General features: G+C 49.3%; 1 protein-coding gene across 10 annotated transcripts in view; it reads left to right on the top strand.

Moving 5' to 3' along the window:
• Positions 1-21,819, top strand: part of CFAP46 (cilia and flagella associated protein 46) — a 149,011-nt gene that overhangs the window by 47,654 nt on the left and 79,538 nt on the right. For all 10 annotated transcript variants that reach the window (XM_020973052.2, XM_078150669.1, XM_078150671.1 and 7 more), the window contains 7 exons: positions 374-542; positions 8,802-8,951; positions 9,780-9,887; positions 10,725-10,909; positions 13,921-14,052; positions 16,764-16,926; positions 19,596-19,680. In XM_020973052.2, coding sequence (XP_020828711.1) covers positions 374-542; positions 8,802-8,951; positions 9,780-9,887; positions 10,725-10,909; positions 13,921-14,052; positions 16,764-16,926; positions 19,596-19,680 — 992 coding nt within the window. The remainder of the gene's footprint in view (positions 1-373; positions 543-8,801; positions 8,952-9,779; positions 9,888-10,724; positions 10,910-13,920; positions 14,053-16,763; positions 16,927-19,595; positions 19,681-21,819) is intronic.

Genomic DNA, 21,819 nt, shown 5'->3' on the forward strand with positions numbered 1-21,819 from the left:
GCCTCCAAAAAAACAAGAACTTTCACAAAATACGAGTCAGGAGCAGAGGCATTTCAGTCAATGATGCCCCAGTCTTGGCAGCTACCTCCAGGAAACCTGGATCACACAGCCCCATGGGCCGGGAAACCCTGATGGTTTTCACCCCAGGCCTGTTGTGCTGAGGGGAGCCCACTAGGGGATCCCCAAGTCACCCTGAGGAGCCAGGCTCACTGCCCAAACCCACTGGGGGAGGAGAGGTTTCCTGGAATCACTTTGTAGGAAGTGGGGACTGAAAGAAGAGAGGGCGCCGCTTCCCCACGGCCATGCTCCGAGCCCTCCCTCTGGCTGCACTATCCCGGCTCTGACTTGGGGCCTTCCTGCATGATCCTTCCAGGGACACCGTCACGTTGGTGTTGCTGTGCAATGCCCTGGCTCGGGGACTCATCCTTTCCTGGATTCCCTCACATACATCAGATAGGGGCCGAAGGTTTTTGAAGTCAGCCCAGACTCATGTGGCTCCCCTGGAGTGGAACGCCATTTCTGAGGTTAAAATGGCCATTGAGGTAGGGATCTGGGAGGAAAATGTCGAGAGGGGTGGGGAGGAGGAGCAGGTCCATCCGCTGGCCATGGCGGCGTCAGACCTAAGGAGCTGGGGGTCTTCAGGAAGGATTCTTCGGCCATGGAGGCCAAGCTGGGCCGAGCTTGGGCTGCCAACTTGGAGCTAGAGGCAGCCCTTCTGCCACCCAGGTCATCCCCATCCTTGGGACCTTGCCTGAGTCTCTTCCTGCGTCCTCCCAGCCCTCTTACTGGCCATTGCTGCCTCCTCCCACTGAGTTCCTTCTGTGGGTGGACATAGTCAAAGCTCCCCCAGCCTGTGGCCTGTCAGACACCCACCTCTCTTTTTCCCAGCAGCTCAGGGGCCTTCCCTCTTGTCACCTGCCCTCCCTTCTGCTGCCACAACCATGCAGCTGTAGCCGTGCTCAAGGTCACAGACACTCTGGAAAGGTCTGTCTCTACTCCACCTCCAAGGTGGCTTTTGGTGAGCCTCAGCCCACACTCCCTGGAGACCCAACTATCCTGGTATCTGTGGCTGATCTGGCTCAGTCTGTGTGGCTGAACGGTCATCCACCTCCCAGTCACCACAGACACACACACACACACACACACACACACACACACTCTCTGTCTCTCTCTCTCTCTCTCTCTCTCTCTCTCTCTCTCTCTCTCTCTCTCTCTCTCTCTCTCTCTCTCTTTCTCTCTCTCTCCCTGATACTCAATCTTAGGCAGGTCCTCTTCTCATCTTTCTGTAACATGCTTCCTTGATTATCTCATCAGCTTCCACAGGGGCAATGGTTTCTGTATTAGCCATGTCGAAAAAGAAAACACAGAGAAGAAAAGCGGGGGGGGGGAGACAAGGGGAAGGGGAAGAGGGGGAAGAGGAAGAGCCCCACTACCGCCACCACTGAGAGTTTGAAAACTGCTTCAATCTACATTCAGACTCCAGAGTTCTTTCTCTGGGTGTGGATAGCATTTTCCATCATGAGACTTTTGGAGATGTCTTAGATCCTTGCATTGCTGAGAAGAGCTAAGGTCATCCCACAATGTAACTGTTACTGTGTACAATGTTCTCCTGGTTCTGCTCACTTCACTCAGCATCAGTCCATATAAGTCTTTCCAAGTTTTTCTGAAGTCTGCCTGCTCGTCATTTCTTATAGCACAATAGTATTCCATCACATTTATATGCCACAATTTGTTCAGCCATTCCCCAATGGATGGGCATCCCCTCAATTTCCAACTCTTTGTCACCACAAAAAGAGCTACTATAAATATTTGTGTACATGTGGGTCCTTTTCCCATTGTATAATCTCTTTGGGATACAGCCCTAGAAGTGCTATTGCTGGGTCAAAGGGTATGCACAGTTTTATAGCCCTTTGAGCATAGTTCCAAATTGCTCTCCAGAATGGTGGAGTCAGTTTTCAACTTTACCAACAGTGCATTTGTTTCCCAATTTTTCTACAGCCCTTCCAACATATGTCATTCTCCTTTTCTGTCATATTAGCCAATCTGATAGGTGTGAGGTGATGTCTCAGAGTTGCTATGGTTTGAATTTCTCTAATCAATAGTGATTTGGAACATTTTTTCCATAGAATTATAGATAGCTTTGATTTCTTTGAGAACTGCCTGTTCATAAACTTTGATTGTATATCAGTTGGTGAATGACTCAATTTCTTAATAGATCTGTCTTAATTCTCTGTCTATTTGAAAAATGAAGCCTTTATCAGAGATACTTGCTATAAATTCCCACCCCTACCAGTTTCCTGCTTTCCTTCTAATCTTGGCTGCTTTGATTTTGTTTGTACAAAAAAAAATTTTAATTTAATATAATCAGAATTATCCATTTTACATCCCATAATGCTCTCTATCTCTTATTTGGTTGTAAATTCTTCCTTTATTATTCCATGCTCCCCTAATTTGCTCATGATATTGCACTTTGTGTCTACATCTTGTACCCATTTTGACCTTATCTCAGTACATGATGTAAAAAGTTGGTCTCTACCTAGTTTCTGTCAAATGGCACCAGGTTACTGTGAGCATTTACTGTCTTGTATACCTCCTCTATTCCACCGATCCACCACTCTAGTTATTAGCCAGTACCAGATTGTTTTGATGATTGCCATCGTATAATACACTTTGGATCTGGTACTGCTAGGCCAGGGTGGATGGGCTGTGCCTGGAGGATGAGTGCTTCTAGCGGGAGGGCTGCTTTCCACTTTTGGTATCCACCTGCCACCCAATTCTCACCTGGGCCTGCATGTGCAGCAGCCACACCCCAGTAAACCATCTCAGCAGATGGGCTAAGCCAGGCTGAGGATAACTGAGAGGCCTCACACCTATTGGTGGGTTAGGCGGTGTCTACCCCAAGTATGTGAAGACTTCCCCCAGTGGGATGGGCACATGAGAGCTGTTTGTTCCAAAGGCCATGAAGGCGGCTGAAGCAGGCGCTGGGCAGCTTAGAGCTTAGTTAGGCACTGGAGATGCCAAGATCATCCATCCCAGGCCTTCACCACTCATCTTGACTTTTTTCTTGCTACTGGACTCTGATGACTCTGGAAGAGAGAGTGAGGCCGATGACTTTGCAAACCACCTCAATTAAATCCACCATGTACGTGAGTCAAAAGACATCACCCACACCATTTTACCATTTCTACCTACCTTGATGTCCTATGGCAGCAGGCACGTGACAAAGCAGTGGGTGTGGAGACACTGAGAGCTGCACACGGGCAGCCCAGGGCATAGAGCTTTCTTCTCGTTGGACCAAGGCACCCCTGGGATTTGGTAGCACCCTGGGTGTCTAAATGACCCTTTCTAAGGACTGCACTGCTCACCTCCTGGCATGAGGAAGGGTTTACCTCACCTAACCCTGTCTTGCTTACTGCAGCAGCTGGGGACCCTACCCTGTGGTCCAGACACAAAAAAGTGCAAAAACGTGTGCAAATATGATTCTACTCACCATTGGTATGTGGAATACACACATGTGTCTGGACAACAAGAAATCCAGGAGACCTGAATGATGAACAGCTCTTACTGTGAAAGAGTTCAGCAGGTGTCACATCCAGATAGCAGCCCTGAGTGAAACAAGGCTGGCCAAAGAAGGCCAGCTTAGTTGGAGCTGGATCATGGTTTTCCGGAGTGGCCACAGTGAAGAGGAGCGCCATGAAGCTGGCACACCCAGTTTCTCCATGAAATCTAATGTAGTCAACAAGCTTGTACGCCTCCCAAAAGGCGTGAGAGCCAGGATCATGACAATGTGATTGCCACTTATAGGAAACTGTCACGCCACCATCATCAGTTTCTGTGCTCCCATCATGACAAACCCTGATGAGGTCAAAGAAAAAATTCATGAAAACCTGGACAGCCTCATCGGTATGCTGGAAGAGGACAAGTTTGGGTGAAGAGGAGTGGGCAGCTTCCAGAGAGTCGATGTATGCACTTCATTTACTCATCAGAACACTCACAGACATCAGGATTGGTTTGATGAGAATGATGGGGAGATCCAGAAGCTGCTGCTGAAAAGCAAGAGCTCATCCGTCTTAAGAAGGCATCATTTAACTCCATCAAAAGTGAAGTACAAGCAAATCTAAGAGAGATGCAGGATTCTTGGCTCAGTAAGGAGGCAGATAAAATTCAGTTTTAGGTTGATAGTAACAATCCAAAGAGCTTTTGTGATGCCCCAAAGGCTATTTATGGGCCAAAGACCTATGGTGCATCTCAACTACTCAGTGCTGATGGAGCCACATTGATTAGTGATAAGGACATGATCCTAGAGAGATGGGCTGAACGCTTCCATAGTGTTCTCAACAGACCATCATCAATTAGTGCTGAAGCCATTGACCATCTGCCTCAGGTTGAAGTCAATCCCTCTATAGCTGAACTTCCAACTGAAGAAGAGGTTTTGAATGCCACTAGGTTCCTCTTGTGTGGCAAAGAGCCTGGTGCTGATTCTCTTCCAGATGAGATTTACAAGGTAAGGAGTCCACTGCTCATATAAAAGCTGACTGAAATTTTCTGGGTTGTATGGCAAGAGGTTATCCTCCAGGAATTCAAGGAGTCCTCCATTTTCTTCAGTGAGCTTTTGTGCCTCTTTTTGATTCAATCAACTCAACATTTTAGGAATTCTTTTCTTCAGTAAATTTTCCCTCTCTTTTTTCATTTGGCCACTTCTGTTTTTTTAAGGTTTTTTTTTTTCTTCAGAATTTTTTGTTCCTCTGTTATCATGCTGTTGACTCTCTTTTCATAATTTGCTTGCATCATTCTCCTTTCTTGGACTACTTGTTCCTCTACCCCTCTTGTTTGAGTTTTAAAAATCCCTTTGTGAGTGCTTTTAAGAGTTCTTTTTGAACTTGTGCCCAATTCAGATTTTTCTTTGAAGCTTTGCATGCAACTATTTTGACTTTGTTGGCTTCTGAGTCTGTGTCTTGGTCTTCCCTGTCTTCACAGTAGCTTGTTATGATCAGGTTCTTTTTTTCGTTGTTTGCTCATTTTCCAGCCTACTTCTGGACTTTTAATTTTATGTTAAAGCTGGGATCTGCATCTGGGGTGAGGGTGGCGCTGTTTCAAGCTTCAGGTTTTTTATGCTGCTGTTCAGAGCTATCTCTCTGGGTCTGTTGGGTTTTGCTGTTTCCAGAGTGCCTGGTCTAAGGCAAGGTGTGGTCAGTGTTCTCCTGGCCTGTGCTCTGGCCTTTGAGCCTCCCTAAGCACTATTCTTTGTCCCAGAAGCAGGGTCAAGGCCCCTGCTGCCCTGTGGCCCAGAGCACTCATGAATGCAGCTCAGCCTTTCTGCTTTGTGATCGCGCTTCTCTCTGCCTTGGGCCCGAGCCCAGGCGCAGTGACCACAAACACTCTCCTCCACCCTAAAACTGTAACCAGGTTCCTGCTCCTCTGCTTCATATGTTCCTCTCTTCATCCTGGGTCTGTGACCCAGAACTGCATATGGGCAAGGCAGCAGGATCCTACACCCAGTGCCAGTAAAGGGTCCCCTGCAATCTCCTTCTGAGCAGTTGTCAGACCCCCTTACTGTCTGTTGACTGAGAGCTCCTGAAGCCTCCGGTGCAGCCACCTCAGAAACCTGCTGCTGGCTTGCTAGGGCATAACCTGTCCTGAGCTGACCACCATCCCAGCGAGGCAGACCTGTCCTCCCGACCGCCTAAGTTGTGTTGGGCTAGAAGATTGTTTCACACCCACTTTTTGTTGGTTCTGCCACTCTAGAGTTCACTCGGAGACATTATTTTAATTGTGTTTGGAGGGGAATTTGGAAGAGTTGAGATGAGTTCCTGCCTTCACTCTGCCATCTCAGCTCCACCTGTCCCCATCAACATCTAAAAGGAGTCTCTGTCTTTCCCCTGGCCCTGCACCCTCAGCATCCCCCCTTCTGTATAGGCTGCTGCCAGCTGTCCAGACTCATGAGTTCAAAGGCATCCTTGACACACTGACCGCATCAGTCAGTTGGTAGTTGTAACCACTCTTCACTCACACCTCTTTTAGTCTGTCTGTCCTTCCCAAGGGCCACCACCCGAGTTTGTCTTTAGCACCCCTTGCCTGACCTATGGGGACAGCCTTGATTGGCAGCCCTGCTTCCAGCCTCTCCCGGAGCTCTCCAAAGGCAGAGTCTGACCATGCTTCCTTCCCAGGCTTGCTGTGTGTCACTGAATTCTGCGTTCTGGTCAGCCAAGGCTCAGAACTGGTTGCCACCCTTGACGTTCAGTTTCCTGCCACTGTGGCTTTGCTCGGGGTACTGTAGCTCATGCCTTGACCACAAATAACCACCTTGTCTTTGATGCAGCTATAATGTTACTGTTCCTTGAACACAGCATTCTGCCTCCGTGTCTTTGCACTCACTGTCCTCCTCAGCTGGCATGCACCACCCTCATTTCCAGCCTCCCCTCCCCCTCCCCCTTGTTTCCTTGTCTTCCTCCAAGACTCATCTCCAGCGCCCCCTTCAGCAGGAGGCCTTTCTCAGCCACCGCTCATTCCTCCTGGCTCCTTCTACACTGTACGTACCTTTTATGCATGTCTGTGTTATCCTTCCCCCTTAGAATGTGGGGATGCATTTCTTTGTATCCCCAGTGCATGCCACAGGGCCTGGCACCTCCCTAGGAGCTTAATAAGTACATAAGAAGTGTGTGTTGACTGACTGACTGACTGACTTTAAGGTTTGCAAAGTGCTTTACATATATGACTTCATTTATGGGTAAGGAAGCTGTATTTGAGAATGAAGTGATTTAGCCAGGGTCCCACAGCTAAGTCAGCCTGGTGACATTTGACCCCCCCCGGGACCTAGAGGCCACTCTAATGCCTAGACCACCTGGCCTGGAGTCAGAGAAACATGAGTTCAAATATGACCTCATACTGTCTGGGTGACCCTGGACAGGTCTCTTAACCCCTGTCTGCCTCAGTTACCTCATTTGTAAAATGGGGATCATAACACCTTCCTCCCAGGGTTGAGAGGACCAAGGGAGATATTTGTGCAGTGCTTAGTAGGTGCTAAATAAATGCTGCTTCCCTTCCCTTCCTTTCCATCCCATTCATTGCACACTGTCCATCCTAGCACACTACCTTCTAGCATCTTCCCTTCGCACCTCTGCCTCTCAGCATCCTTCTCTTCTTGTAAAGCTCAATGCAGAAGTTAGCACTGCTGGGAAGCCCCTCCTGATTGCACAGAATCTCAGATTTGGAAGAAACTTGAGAAGTCTTGAAGGACGGCCACAACTGCACAAAATACCTAACGAGTAGTTTTCCAACCTCTGCTCGAAGACCTCCATTGATGGGGAGCTCAGCACCTCTGAGCTTCGGACAGCTCTTCCTCTCCCCACATCTCCCTTGCCTTCACCCTCTCAGACCCTCTACTCCTTCTTTCCCATGACAATGCTAAACAAACAGACTGGGGCATCTGGCAGGGCTCCCCCAGGCTTCTCTCCTTCCATTTGGATAATAAGCTCCAGATCACATGGCATGACCTGAAAATCCTTTACCTTGACGGTTGCTTTCTACTGGCTTTCCAGCCAACAAACATCCAGGGTTGAACCCAGCACTCCAAGTGTCACACCACAGGGCCAAGTACAGAAGGACTTGGTCTAACATGAACATCAAGCCAGTGTGGCTTTGTGGGCATCACAGGGCATCAGGAGGGTGATACCCAACATGTGACTCTGGCTGGGCAGACCGTTTTCTATCTAGGTAAAGGGGAGAGTGTGGCATTGTGTATTCAGGAGGCAGGCTCCTGTGAGGAAGTGAAGGAGACTGAGCAAAGACTCCTGCCACATCTTTGGGTAAAGGTCAAAGGAGGGAGTAGATTACAGACCCCCTGGACAGAAAAGGCAAAGCATTGAGGAGTCTGGGAAACAAATCACCATCTGGGCTTCATGGTGTCCTCTCTCCTTCCTGCTTTCACTCTCCTCTTCTCTTCTCTTCTCTTCTCTTCTCTTCTCTTCTCTTCTCTTCTCTTCTCTTCTCTTCTCTTCTCTTCTCTTCTCTTCTCTTCTCTTCTCTTCTCTTCTCTTCTCTTCTCTTCTCTTCTCTTCTCTTCTCTTCTCTTCTCTCCTCTCCTCTCCCCTCCTCTCCTCTCCCTCCTCTCCCCTCCCCTCTCCCTTCCCCTCCCCTTCCCTCCCGTCCCCTCCCCTCCCCTCTCCTCTCCTCCTCTCCTCTCCTCTCCTCTCCTCTCCTCTCCTCTCCTCTCCTCTCCTCTCCTCTCCTCTCCTCTCCTCTCTCTCCTCTCTCTCTTCTCCTCTCTTCTCCTCTCTTCTCCTCTCTTCTTCTATTCTCTCTTCTCTTCTCTCTCTTCTCTTCTCTTCTCTTCTCTTCTCTTCTCTTCTCTTCTCTTCTCTTCTCTTCTCTTCTCTTCTCTTATCTCTCTCTCCTCTTCTTTTTCTCCTCCTTCCTCTCTCTCTCCCTTTCTCTTGTTGTGGCCTTGGTGATATTTTCATCCTTCAGAAGGTGAAGAAGTGACAAAGGGACTTTGTCTTCTAGTTCTGATTCTAGGGAGTTGCTAGCCTGGAAGTCATGAGAGCACTAGGAAAAAGTGCCCATTCCCTCCTACTGTTTGGGAAATAAAGGTTGGGAGGCCTCAGGTACCTCATCTGCACAATAAGAGTCAGCTGGACAATCTCTGTCATTCTTTTTTCCCCTCTCCCCGCCCCCCTACAATTTGTAATCTGATCCCAAGACTTTCTGACACAAGTAAATTATTGGTGGGAAATGTTGGGGCTTCTTTTGAAAGTCATTCTAGGTTTTAATTGTCTTCTCACATCCGTGGTCTTGGGTCTTAGGTTTGTGACTTTGGTCTCACTCTGACCAATGGGAATTTGCCTCAAGAGATAGTACCCATCGGCATCCGGCAGCAGCTCATTGCCACCTGGGTCAAAGCCAAGCAGCTGGTTCAGCAGCAAATCGGCAGCAAACTGGGCACAGATGAGGAGGTGAGGGGGTTAGGGGATACGGAGGGGGAGGGGGCACAGAGGAGGAGGTGAATGAAAGGTGACAGTGGGCCATCTGGGAGCAGGAACAATGATGGGGGGTGTGAACAACAGTGTGAGGGGGTAGGGACACCAGAGATAGAGGAGGGACTATGATAAAGGGGTGTGAGCCCAAGGTGAGCAGAAACAATGAGGCACAGGGGAAGTAGTGGGGATGAATGATGAGGGCACAGGCAGCAAGGTGGGGAAAGCGCTCAAAAAGAGGATTACTTTTAGTCATTGTAGGATGCCTGTTTCCTGCTTTGAGAGAATGCCTCCCTGTGGTCCCACCCAGCCAGCCCTCAGCCCACTGGATCAGGAAGCAGGTTCTCTCCTCAAGGACCAGAGTCCTGGGGGCCCCTGGGCACTGCTGGCTTGTCCCCTGCCTAGGTAGGGGTGATCCTGACCTTCCAGGCCTGGGGCTTGGTGGTGCCATGCACAGAGAAGGCTGGTAGGCAGTGGAATGGAAGCTCCTTGAGGGCAAGTACTGTTGGAGTGTGTCTTCATGTAGCCAGACCTGACACTAGCCTTGGCACAGGGTGAGTGGTTGATCAGGTGGTACTGGGCTAGATTGGCTTCGTTCTGCCCTGTAACTCTGTTTCTGCCATCTTGGGAAAGTTGGTTGTGACCTCTGCCTAAGGATTAGACCCTGAAGGCCAAGTGGTATAGAAACATTAGTTCTCAACCTCCAGTGCCCACACATGTCTTAGCTCTGCCCAGATGTGCTCCTGGGACAGCCTGGACTTCCCAGCAGCCGCTGCTCCTGACCAGCATGTGATGCTTCCCTCTCAGAGCCTAAATGAAAGCCAGGGGCGAATGACCAAGGTGCTGGTTGCCTTGGAGATGTACTCTTGCAATGGGCTAGGCCTCATGGACTTCAACCTGCCCTCCTTAACCCAGGTATGTCACCATCCCGTCAGGGGGCAGGGAGGATTCATGGACACAGATGGTGTGGGTCTCAAGGGCATTCTTCCCCTCGTGCCCTTTGGCTCAGGAATCACCCCATCTCTTGAGGGGAATGAGGGAGGGTTGGGGGATACAGATGGGGTGGTCTGGAGAGGTGGCCAGAGGCTCCTGAGCAGTCCCTTTCTTGTCACCTTCTGCCTGTGAGGGAGCATGGAGCAGCAGAAGCTCCTTGGAGCCCACAGCTGGGCTCACCAAGCCGAGCTCAAGCCAGGCTGCTGGAAGAACAGGGCTGTCTGGCATAGTGCCACCTAGGTTGACAGGCCTTGTCTCTGGGGCTCTCAGAGATGGGCCATGTGGGAGCTGCAGACTCTGCTCACATCAAGGCACCCCTATTCCCCTTCAGTCGCTGGAGCAAGGGGTTTGAGAAAAACTCTGGCTTGGCTGTGGAGGGGCTGCTATGTTCATCCGAGGAGGTAGTGGCCACTGAAGGGACTCCCCCAGCCTCCACAAACAACTACCAGTTGCTTTTCTCTTGGGAAATTTTCCTTTAACTCCTATCCTTCATTTGAAAGATCTTGACCCTCTGTGGATTGGCCCAAATCCCTTTTGCCAAACGGTGTTTTATCTACACATTTGATTAAAATGTGGGAGTAGATTTGGGACATTTCTCAGCTAAAGTCCCCAGGTGAGTGGCTGCAGTGACCAGTGGTGATCAGTGATCTCTGGCTGTCGGTACATGCTAATGGCTGTGGCAGCTATATGGAAAGACAGAACTGCCCATTTAATCCCTCGGGACATCCATAGTCTGGCGTATTTTGTTTGTGGTTGTAGGTGCTGAGGCTGGTCTCAGAGTGCGTGTGGACAGATCCCCTCATGGAAATCCAGACCCTGGTCCGACTGGCACATTTTGCTTATATGTTACGTGATCATGAAAACGTGATGGCTTTGTCCAAGAAAGTCCTGAGTAAGGGCGAGAAATCCTTGGAGAACCAACAGGAAGTCAAGTCTTCAGATAAGTGAGTTGGTAGCCTTGAGTGCCGGGCACGCGCTCTGCTGCTCTTCCCTGGCCACCACCTAAGGCAGCCTAGCTTCCTCCCTTGCCCCCAGACTTCTCTTTGCCAGAAGGTTGGCAGTCCCGGCTTCTCCAACAACCTGTAATCCCGTAAATGGCGATGCCAACTTGGCAGTTTTTAAACTAAGTTTGCTGATTAAGAGAGAATTCATTTAGAAAATGTTTTTATTTTAAATTTTTAATTCATCTTAAATTTAAATACAAAATGAGAAAAAAGATTTCCATATAAACAGAGAATTCAGTATAAAAATTGTGAATTTCCTTTTTTTTGAGTAGGTTCTTTACCAGCATCCCCTTTTTATCTCTTTGGGATACAGACCTGGCAGTAATATCACGGGATCAAAGAGTTTTATAGTTTTATAATCACTCTCCAGAATAGTTGGATCAATTCACAACTCCACCAAACAGAGCATTAGTGTCCCAATTTTCAACCACATCCTCTCCAACATTTATCATTTTCCTCAGTGTTGTTTTAATTTGCATTTCTCTAATCATTAGTGATTTAGGACATTTTCTCATATGACTATAAAGAGCTTTGATTTCTTAGTCTGAAAACTGCCTGTTCATATCCTTTGACCATTTATCAGTTGGGAAATGACTTTTATTCTTATAAATTTAACTCACTTTTCTATAAATTTAAGAAATGAGGCCTTTATCAGAGATATTTGCTGTAAAAATCCCCCCACCATTTTCTGCTTTTCTTCTAATTTTGGTTGCATTGGTTTTATTTGTGCAATAACTTTTTAATTTTATATAATCAAAATTATCCATTTTACATTTTATAATGCTCTCTGTAGCTTGTTTGGTCCTAAATTCTTCCCTTCTTCATAGCTCTGACAGGCAAACTATTCCTTGCTGTCCTATGGTATCACCCTTTATGTCCAAATCATGTGCCCATTTTGACCTTATCTTGGCATATGCTGTGAGATATTGGTGTATGCCTAGTTTCTGCCAGAGTGCTCTTCAATTTTCCCAGCAGTTTTTGCAATAGCGAGTTCTTGTCCCAGAAGCTGGAGTCTTTGGGTTCATCAAACACTAGGTTACTATGGTCATTTACTACTGTGTCTTGTGTACCTAACCTATTGCACTGATTTACTACTGTATTTCTTAGCCAGTGCCCCATTATTTTGCTGATTGCCACTTTATAAGACACTTTGAGATCTGCTACTGGTAAGTCGCCTTTCTTAGAGTTTTCCCCCCATTGATTCCCTTGATAGTCTTTCCTTTTTGTTCTTAAAGATGAATTTTATTCATATTTTTTTCTAGCTCTATAAAGCGAATCTTGGTAGTTTGATTGGTATGGCAACTGAACAAGTCAATTAATTTAGGTGGAATTGGCATTTTTATTGTATTGACTCAGCCTACCCATGAACAATATTTTTTCTAATTGTTATGACTTAATTTGTGGGAGATATTTTGTAATTGTGTTCCTGGGTTTGTCTTGGCAGGTAGACTCCCAAGCATTTTATGTTGTCTACACTCATTTTAAATAGAATTTCTCTATTTCTTGCTGCTAGACTTTGTTGGCAATATATAGAAATGCTGATGATTTATGTGGAGTTATTTTATATCCTGCAATTTTGCTAAAATTGTTAACTATTTCAACTAGTTTTTTAGTGGATTCTCTTAGGCATACCATCGTATCATCTGCAAAGGGTGATAACTTTGTTTCCTCTTTGTAATTCTAATTCTTTCAATTTCTTTTTCTTTCTTTTCTAGCTAGCATTTCTAGTACAATATTGATTAATAGTGGTGATAATGGGCATTCTGGCTCATTTTAAAGATGAGGAAACCGAAGCAAGCAAGGTTAAGTGACTTGCCTAGAGTCACACAGATAGTCAGTGTCTGAGGCTAGATTTGAACTCTGGTCTTCTTGACTCCCGGTCTGAGCTCTATCTACTGTGCCACTTGGCTGCCTGACTTAAGTACTAAAGCAAGGTTTAAAATGGAGTCACTCAGACTGACTCAGCACTAGTTGCTGACTTTGCATAGAATCACCTCAAGTCTCTGGGTACCACCGTGATTGTTTTTGCCAAACAGGAAGAGTTAAATGGCTTTCTCCAACTTTTGTGCTTTTATTTTTGAAATATTCCTTCTCAACCTCATAATGGCAGTGACAGCAATGACCCAAACCTGTGGGGGCAGGGAGAGTGTTACACACATGTTTACATATCGGTGTTCAGTCCGCTTTGTGGGGGCCGAATCCAAGCTCATTTTGAGCACGAGAGATGCCGTCTGGCTCCCAGGAGTGCCCGCTGAGCCTCCTGGCAGACCTGTCATCTTGTCTAGCTTTGTACTCTCTGCCCAGGTTGCTGTGGCTGAGGGTGAGGCTTCTCAGAAAAGGGGATTTTCCAGATCTCTAATATCCAAATCTGTCCAAACAGATCAAATATGGGGTGGGGCGGGGTATATGTGTGTGTGTATTTGCCTCACTGCTGCCACATGCCTGCTTTCCCTACCTTTGCCATAAAAACTACCCCTTGTAACACATAAGTACAGTCTAGTGTAACAAGACATCAGGGAAGGACCTGCTGGGTGAGGGCCCTCCACGAGAACGCCTGGTCGGTCCTCGTGTGCACCTCCTGTGATTGGAAGATTGGTGTGATCAGTGCCCTCTCCCAAAGCAGCCAAGCCCCACCCTTTTTGTGGGACACTGCCTGTGTCAGCCCCTCCCCTGGGCTCCCCCACTCCCTACCGACAGCAGCCTTGAGAGAGGCTGGATTGGCTCTTCGCTCTTTCTGCCCATAGAGTAGGCAGCTAGATCTCCTCTATGACTGTTCCTGCACTGCCCATCCTAGGACCAGGGAACCAACCAGGAGCCAGAGGTGGCACCTGTCTGGTGGCCAGGGCCAGTGGTCCTGGGGCACACCAGAAGGGACTAGGGGCCCAGGCTCATCCCCAAGGGAGAAATGATCCCTGCTCACTAACGTGGTGACCCACTGCTTCTCTCCCCAGAAACGACAACTTGTTTCGAGCTGAATTACTGAGCGCTCTGCTGTGTACCCAAGGGAAAAGTACGATGGAGAACTTGGCAGGAAGGAGGCAATTACGCCAGCAGGCAGCCAAGGCCTTTCTGGGCAGCATTAGGTAGGGGCCGCCAGAGCTGCAGGCATAGGTAGACTCCAGAGCCTGTAGTAAAAAAAGGGTGGTTTCTAGTCCTTAGGAAGTAAAAGGTCAGAAGGTGAGAGATGGACTATGAACCCCTTGGTAGAAGAGAGAGAGACCTGCACTGTCTGGGGCTAGATCATGGGTGGGGTCAGAGGATCGAGGGAAGGAGATAGGGTCTGGGGGTAGAGGATGGAGGCTGGGGAATATTAGGATAGGGGTCGTAGGGTAAGGGATGGAGGCCGGGGGCTGGGGTTGAGGATGCCAGGACTTTTGTTGCTATACCAGCCCAGGCTGCTTCAGTTCTGTGACCAAGGAGAGAGGGAAGCATGGCCTGTGTGGATGGGTCCGCCACACACACCCCTACCCCAGGAAGGTGATTCTTTGCCTTGAAACAGACCAGGGCCCCCCCGAAGCCTCTTAAAGGCCAGCACGTCCTTGGCATTGCTCTGAGCCTGACTTTATCTGGCCCCTTGGGGCTCTGTTACATTGTAGCCTGTGAGGATGCTTCTGCCCCCTCCCCACACCCTTGGCACTGCGCCACAGAGAGAGCCCAGTGTTGGGCACCGTCCAGCCTATGCCCAAGGCCAGTGTCTGTGCCTCAGTCCTGAGGGATGATCGTGAGACCTGCCCAGGAAGGCTTCCTGTGGCCAAAGTGCAGAGAAACCCATTCCAGCTCTGGCAATGACCGGTGCTGACTGCCTTCCTGGGACCGAGGCACAGAAGTGATTGTGATTAGTTTGGGATGAACAAAATCTCCCAGGGAAGGAACCCCCCAGGAGCTGCTTCCATCCTGGCTGCCCTCCCCTGAACACTGGCAGCTGGGGGGAGCCAGAGTCAGGAAGCCCTGAGTTCAAATACAGCCTCAGACATTTAATAGCTGTGTGACCCTGGACGAGTCACTTAGCCTCTGCTTGCCTCAGTTTCCTCATATGCAAAAGGAGGGTAATGACAAAACCTATTTTGCAAAGTAGTTGTGATGTTCAAAGAAGATAATAATTGTAAACTACTTAGCGCAGTGCCTGACACATGGCGGGTGCTACATAAATGCTTATAGCCATTTTAGCAATGTTCTTACTATACCATGTTGCCCGGAAGTGAGCTGAGGTCTAAGGAGGGCAGGAGACAGTGGGATTCCTCCTCCTGGCTCCAAAACATTCTGCCCCTCCATGCCATCTCAGATAGCACTGGATCTCAGACTGAGCTTGCAGTCCACTCAGACCCTGAGGGCTTTTTCAGACAAACTACTATCTAGCCAGGCTTTCCCCACCTTATACTTGTGAAATCTTATTTTTTTGAACTTGCACCTGACCAGGAAAGGGGATTTCCTCCCCGGGAACTCCTCAGGCCAGTGAAATCCCAGGTCCAGATCCCCTCCCGCAAACGGATTCACATCAATACCTTTTCAATATCATCTTGTGGAATTTTCTTGAATGACTTCACTGTTGAGCTGTTCTGGAACCCAGGCTCTGGCTTCCAGACTTGCCACTTGACTCTCTGTGCCCTCTGCACACACAGAACCCTTAGTACCTTTATTCATTCACCGTTGATGGTGATATTAGGCAGCCCAGATCCCTGGGGGAGGGGGGCTCCCCTGCAACCCCCTTCCGCCATTGGTGAATATCCACCATGTCAGGGACCGAACACCAAGGTCACCAAGGTCGCCTCTCTCATCGTCCAGAGGAGGAAGCGGATGAGGCTCCAGGGTGCCCTAAGTGTCTTTGTGCACTTAGCACTTGTCATAGATGGGACGGATCTGCTGTCTGTCTGCCCTCCCTGTAATCTCCCCACTTTTCTCTTCTCCCCTTTCCTTCCCATTTCACTGTTGAGTGAAAGTGTTTATGTACCCCACTGGCTGTGTGCGTGTGTCCCGTGCGCACGTGTGCGTATGTGGTGAGTGTGCGGATGTGGTGAGCGTGCGGCATGTGTGTGCATGTGTGAATGTGTGCACGTGTGTGCTTGCATTACGTGTGGTATGTACGTGTGTGGTGTGTGGATGTGGTGTGTGCCTGTAGGTGTGTGTAGGACTCCCCCTGGCGACTCCTCCCTGGTGAGGCCAGGGTCCGAGAGGATATGTTGATCATTGGCTCCTGTTCAACATAACCAGATTGTGCTCTGTCCCTTGGGATTGATTGTTGGCTCGTGTTTACTCTGCTCAGTGCTGCTTTTTGAAGTGTTTGGGGTGCTTGGAAGTCCTCCATGAAACAGAGCAGGGGCTCCCTCGATTCAGGACACAGCCTAATGGCTGCCATGGGGGCTGGGCCCGGGGCTCCAGGGCCCCAAGGCTGCAAGGTCCCAGGGTTGCAGGGCTCCAGGGCCCCAGGGCTGCAGGGCTCCAGGGCCCCAGGGTTGCAGGGCCCCAGGGTTGCAGGGCCCCAGGGCTCCAGGGCTCTAGGTCTGGGTTTGACTGTGAGAAACAGAACCATGGGCTGCCCTAGGCCGCTGCTGGTCTCAGCCAATGTCAGCCAGCTTGGGGTGGGGAGGAGAAGGGAAGAAAACAAGTGTTTATGAAGGACCTACTATGTGCCAAGCGCTGTACCAAGCACTTTACAAGTGTTACCTCATGTGATCCCTACAACCATAGGAGTGCATTAAGTCAGCCCGGGCCTATGAAAATGCCAGTGATTGGTCGGGGTGTCTGGGTGCCTGCGTTTCTCCTGCCCTGCCCTGAGGGGCTCCAAATCCTTCCCCAGGTATGCGGGCTTGGCAGAGAACTACACCTTGGTGATGCAATCAACCCGCCATTACTGGAACACCTGCTTGCCATTCTTCAGCTCCCCCTTCTGCCGGAAGAAGCTGAAACAATCGGTCCAGCTGATCCTCAAAATCATCAACAAGACGGAAAACAAAACCCAGGTCGGCGATAGGATCCAGGAGGGAGCTAGGCCCCCAGGAGGGCGGGGCCAGCAGCTGCCCCTGGGGACAGCTGCCAGACCCCTTTCCCCGCAGCATTGTCTCTCCCATTTTACAAGTGAGGAAACTGAGGTTCAGACGAGGGCTTTGCCCAGGGTCACACAGCGAGTGTCGGGTGGTCTCTGAAGCCTGTCCTCAGACGCTCCTGGGCTCAAGCACAGAACACCCTGAATCTTTGGGGCAGCCTTCCCTGAGCTACGTCAGAATCCCCCCAGTGGCTCTGCCCACTTGTAGAATTCACTGAATCCTCTTTTAATCCAGGGGGGTTACCCAAATATCTGATGTGCCTACCGTAGAGACGGGGGAGTCAATGGGAGGCGGCGGGGGCTTAGAATAGCACAGCTGGGGTCATCCTGAAGTCTCCCCTGTATCCGAGCTGCTTCGAGCCCCTGACATCGGCAGGTCCTCCGTCCATTGCTGCATTTATCCTGTCATTGCCTTGTTCCTGGCCCCTCACTGCCGGCAGGACCAAGTCTAAGCCCCCTGGTGGCCTGTGGGGCCCTCTGCAGCTGCTGTCCACTCTGGCCTCCGTGCATGGGCTCATTTGGTTCCCCTCCCTCTCTCAATTCACTTCAGTTGGCCAAGCGAATTCACAAGGGCCTCCCGTGTGCCAGACATGCTGCTGGGCACCAGCGATACAAAAGAGAAAAGAAGTCCCTGCCCTCAAGGGGTTTACCTTCTACCTGGGGAGGGAAGAAGGGAAACACAGTGTGCCTCGGTTGGTTGGGTGTTCTCTTTTGTCCTTGAAGACACCCACGAGGTGCAGTGAGTCTGACTGGCTGCTCAGGCCCCTATGAGCTGGGAAAGCTGCCGCAGGCTGGGCACAAATGGTCCCGAGTGAACGTCTGGGGTGGGCTCTCAAAATCTGTGCATCTTGTGTTTTCTTTTGAGCTACTTCCATTCTGCTTTGCTCATAGAGCACAGCGCCTTCTCTGAAGAGGGTGCACCATGCTAGGCGGGCTTGTACCCGTGTCTCCCATGACACATAATCAGTGTGGCTGTAAAACCCACATGAGGTGAGCGCTGCGGGCATGAGTGCTATGGGACTTGGTATGAGGTGGCCCCCAGCTGTCCTTGGAAGGGAAGGAGCTGAGGAGGCCAGAGCCTTTGGGGATCTGGCGTCATCGAACAACAAGGAACAGAAACCACAGCCACCAGGCTAGTTGGGCAGGAAGGGAGATGACAGGAACAGGCAGTGGGAACTTTGTGAAGGCTTTGTCTTTCACATGGAGGCAATAGCAACCCACTGACGATATTTTGAACTGGGGGTGATATGGTCAGAGCTGGTGGAAAATGGATTTGAGGGGAAGATACAGCCATAGTTGGGGAGTGGGGAGCAGCATTTCCGAGGAAAGATGAAGAAGGCAGGAGCTAGGGGAGTGCTGTCCTAAGTGGACGGGAGGGAATACACAGGAGAGGAGGTTGAGGCAGAAGCTACAGGATCCAACCCCTTGTTGGCTGGGGGGGGAGGGGCAGAGAAGATGAGCCTGGTGGTGTTTTTGGTCCAAATGGGGAGGTTGGAGAAGGGAGAGGGACAGAGGGAGGGAAGGAGGAGGAGAGGAGCTCCTTAGGATGCACTGGGCTTGAGGGGCTTCTGGGACATCCGTCAGCTGGGGTGAGCAAGATTATGGACTCATGGAGGCAGAGTGAGAGGGGATCTTAATCCAAACACATTCTACAGAGGAGGAAACTGAGGCACAGAGAGAGATGAACTGACTTGCCTAGAGTCCCAGCTAGTTTCCTGGATTCAAGCCCAGGACTCCGCCCCCTATGCCATGCTGAGGAGGGCTCGATATGTCAACATAGTTTCACTTGCCAAAAGATGAAACTTGAAACCGTGGAAGAGGGTTCAGGACAGAGGCCAGGGAACACCTGCTACTTGGGGGTGGCCCATGAAAGGCTTCAGCACAAGAAGTTGAAAAGCGTCTCCCCTCCCGCTCACCTCTGTGGTGTCCTAGAGATCCTCCAGGGAGCACGCCTTTAGGGCACTGTGACACCAGCCCTCCACCTGGATGGCCCTCATGTTCCCAGAGTCCCAGGCTGCCTTTCTCCCTATCTGCCATGGACCTCCATGGCCATGGGTTTGTGCTATCTTAATGCCCCTGTATGTGGCCTTCTGGAGACACCTCCCTACTCCGATAATGATAACCAATGAGGCTGGATTCTGAACTAAGTGCCTAGAGTCCTATCAAGGACAGACTCATTCATCAAGGATAGCACCCCTCCAGGAGAGATTTTGAGGTGAAGATAGGGAAGAAGGGATTTTCTGACTTGGGGCAGGGTGGCACCAGGACATAGGCAGAGGCAGAAGCATCAGCTTCCATGGTGAGTGAGTGCTTGGATGGACAGGAAGTTCTGGCCAAGCATCTTGGCTCCTAAGCCCCTGGTCATCAGGCCCTCCCGTTCAAGGCAAGGGCTGCACCTCTGCCCAGGGTCTTTGGTCCTTCTAAGTCCCCATCTGTGGGGGACTCTGTTGGTTCTGAGATCTCTCCTTACTCCCCAGCCCAATGCTGGGTCTCTGCTCATACAGGGCTTATGAGGGAATCAGAGTGAATAGAGATTGGCGAGGAGGATGAGCATGGTGCCAACTGTCCTTTGTTCATTGCCTGTAGGGGAAGGAAAAGTCTTTGATTCTGCACCAGTGGCCCAGCATGGACCTTCAGTACAGCGGAAACACTGACGGTCACTTCCAAGGAGGTTTGCAAAAAGCCAATGCTTGCATGCTTGTGTAGGTGTATCTGTAGGTGTATGTGTAGATGTATGTGCATATGTGTCTCCACGTGAATAGATAGACACATGTGTATTGCTCAGAGCAGTGGGAGAGGAGGAGGTAAAACATTTGGACCACTTTTGGAACCACTCAATACTTTGAAATTCATTAAATCAGACAGAAATCCAAGCCCCTTCTCTGCTTAGGTCTTCATGACCTTTCAACTAGACTATTGCACAATTTCTTACTTGGATTTCTCCTGGCTTTCAGGCTTCCCCTTCTCTGATCCATTCTCCATACAGCTGTCAAGATAATCTTCCTAAAGCAAGTCTGACTATGTCACGTCCTGCTAAAGAAACTTTAGTGGCTCCCTATCATCTCTAAGTTAAAATACAGCCTCCTCAGCATGGCAGTTAAAGCTTTGCCCAGGTGGGCTCCACCTTCCTTTCCCATCTTACCAAATACAATTTCCTTCCACTCACACTGTTTTCTTACCAAACTGGCCGTCTCATTGTTCCTTGAACTCAGTGTCCCATCTCTCACTTCCAGGCTTTTTCCCAGGCTATCCTCCATGCCACCCTTTTCTCTACCTCCCAGGGCTCAGCCCAGGAACCATATGCCTCCTTCTTGAGGCTTCTCCTGATGCCCCTGGTGATAGTTTTCTTTGGACTATACTTCTCTAGGTGGTAAAGTGGACAGAGTACTCATCCTGGAATCTGGGAGACCTGAGTTCAAATCCAGCTTCAGACAATTTCTAGCTTTATGACCCTGGGCAAGTCACTTCACGGCTGCCTGCCTCAGTTTCCTCATCTATGAAATTGGGATAATAATAGCTCCTACCTCCCACGGTTGTTGTGAGAATCCAATCAGATAATAATTGTAAAGCACTTAGCACAGTGTCTGGTACATCGTTGATGTTATTGCTCAATCAAATCCAACTCTTCATGACCCTGTGAATTGTAGAATGCCAGTATTGTCCATGTGGTTTTCCTGGCAAGGATCCTGGAGTGGTTTGCTGTTTCCTTTTCCAGTGAATTAAGGCAAACAGAGGTAAAGTGACTTGCCCAGGGTCACACAGCTACTGAGTGTCTGAGGTCAGATCTTTCTGACTCCAGGCGCAGTGGTCTATCCACTGAACCACCTCGCTCCCTCTACCTGACATATAGTAATTGCTATATGAATCATTATTATTGTCTGTGCACCCTTCAGCCCAATGCCCCACCCTAAGGGAATGCACACTCCTGCACTTTGTCGACATAGTCCCACATTCAGATGTTGAGCAAATAAATAATGGGTAGTACACTCAAAGAGTGGATGTGGGAAAGGTGGTGTTTCCCAAACTGCTCTAGAAACTAAAGGCAATCATGTACTAAAAGCAACAGCGCGCTTCCCAGAATAAGACAAAAGGAAAAGAAAATTCACGTGAAAGAACAAAAGGTCAAAAAAATCAAGGGAGATTATGGAAGGAAAAGGGATCTAGGGAAACTTGTCCTGTTGGTTAAAAATGTATCCATGAAATCAAACCAGCAGAAAGGGCAGGAAACAGCCCAAGTGTGCCCGGCATTGTGCTGGGCTCTGGGCCTGAAAGACAAGCCTGAATAAGCCCCTGTTGGGAAATCTGCACGCACACACACATTAATAATGAGGCCACCCCATGATCACATCATTTCAGAGGGTCTGTGGAATGACCAGGTAAGAATGATCAGATGCAAACAGAAGTCTGGGGTTCAAGAAACATAGGATCTTAGAGGGAGGAAAGACTCCCTTCTCTAGGCCTCTTAAACATTTATCAAGCACTCACTTTGTGCTGGGTGCTGGGGACACAAAGTCGAAGCTAAAAAGCCCCTGTTGTCAAGAACCTTACTTATGTAATATTGGGATCATATAGAAGAATTTGCAGAGCTTAGCACAGTGCCTGGCACACAGTAGATGCTTAATAAATGCTTATTCCTTATCTCCTTTCCCCCTTCTTAGACTTGACTGAAATTGAACAAAAATAATAGAAAAACTGATGTGGTCATCTATACCCCATTATCACTGGCCCCAAGACCGTCTTGGGCAAGGCAAGTCCCACCCTTAGACCAGGAGCATATTTCTAGGACTGTGTGCCTGATCACCAAGTGGTT

This window comes from Phascolarctos cinereus, unplaced genomic scaffold (assembly GCF_003287225.1).
Source record: "Phascolarctos cinereus isolate Bilbo 61053 unplaced genomic scaffold, phaCin_HiC Scaffold_3;HRSCAF=262, whole genome shotgun sequence".
In the NCBI taxonomy this organism is placed as follows: Eukaryota; Metazoa; Chordata; class Mammalia; order Diprotodontia; family Phascolarctidae; genus Phascolarctos; species Phascolarctos cinereus.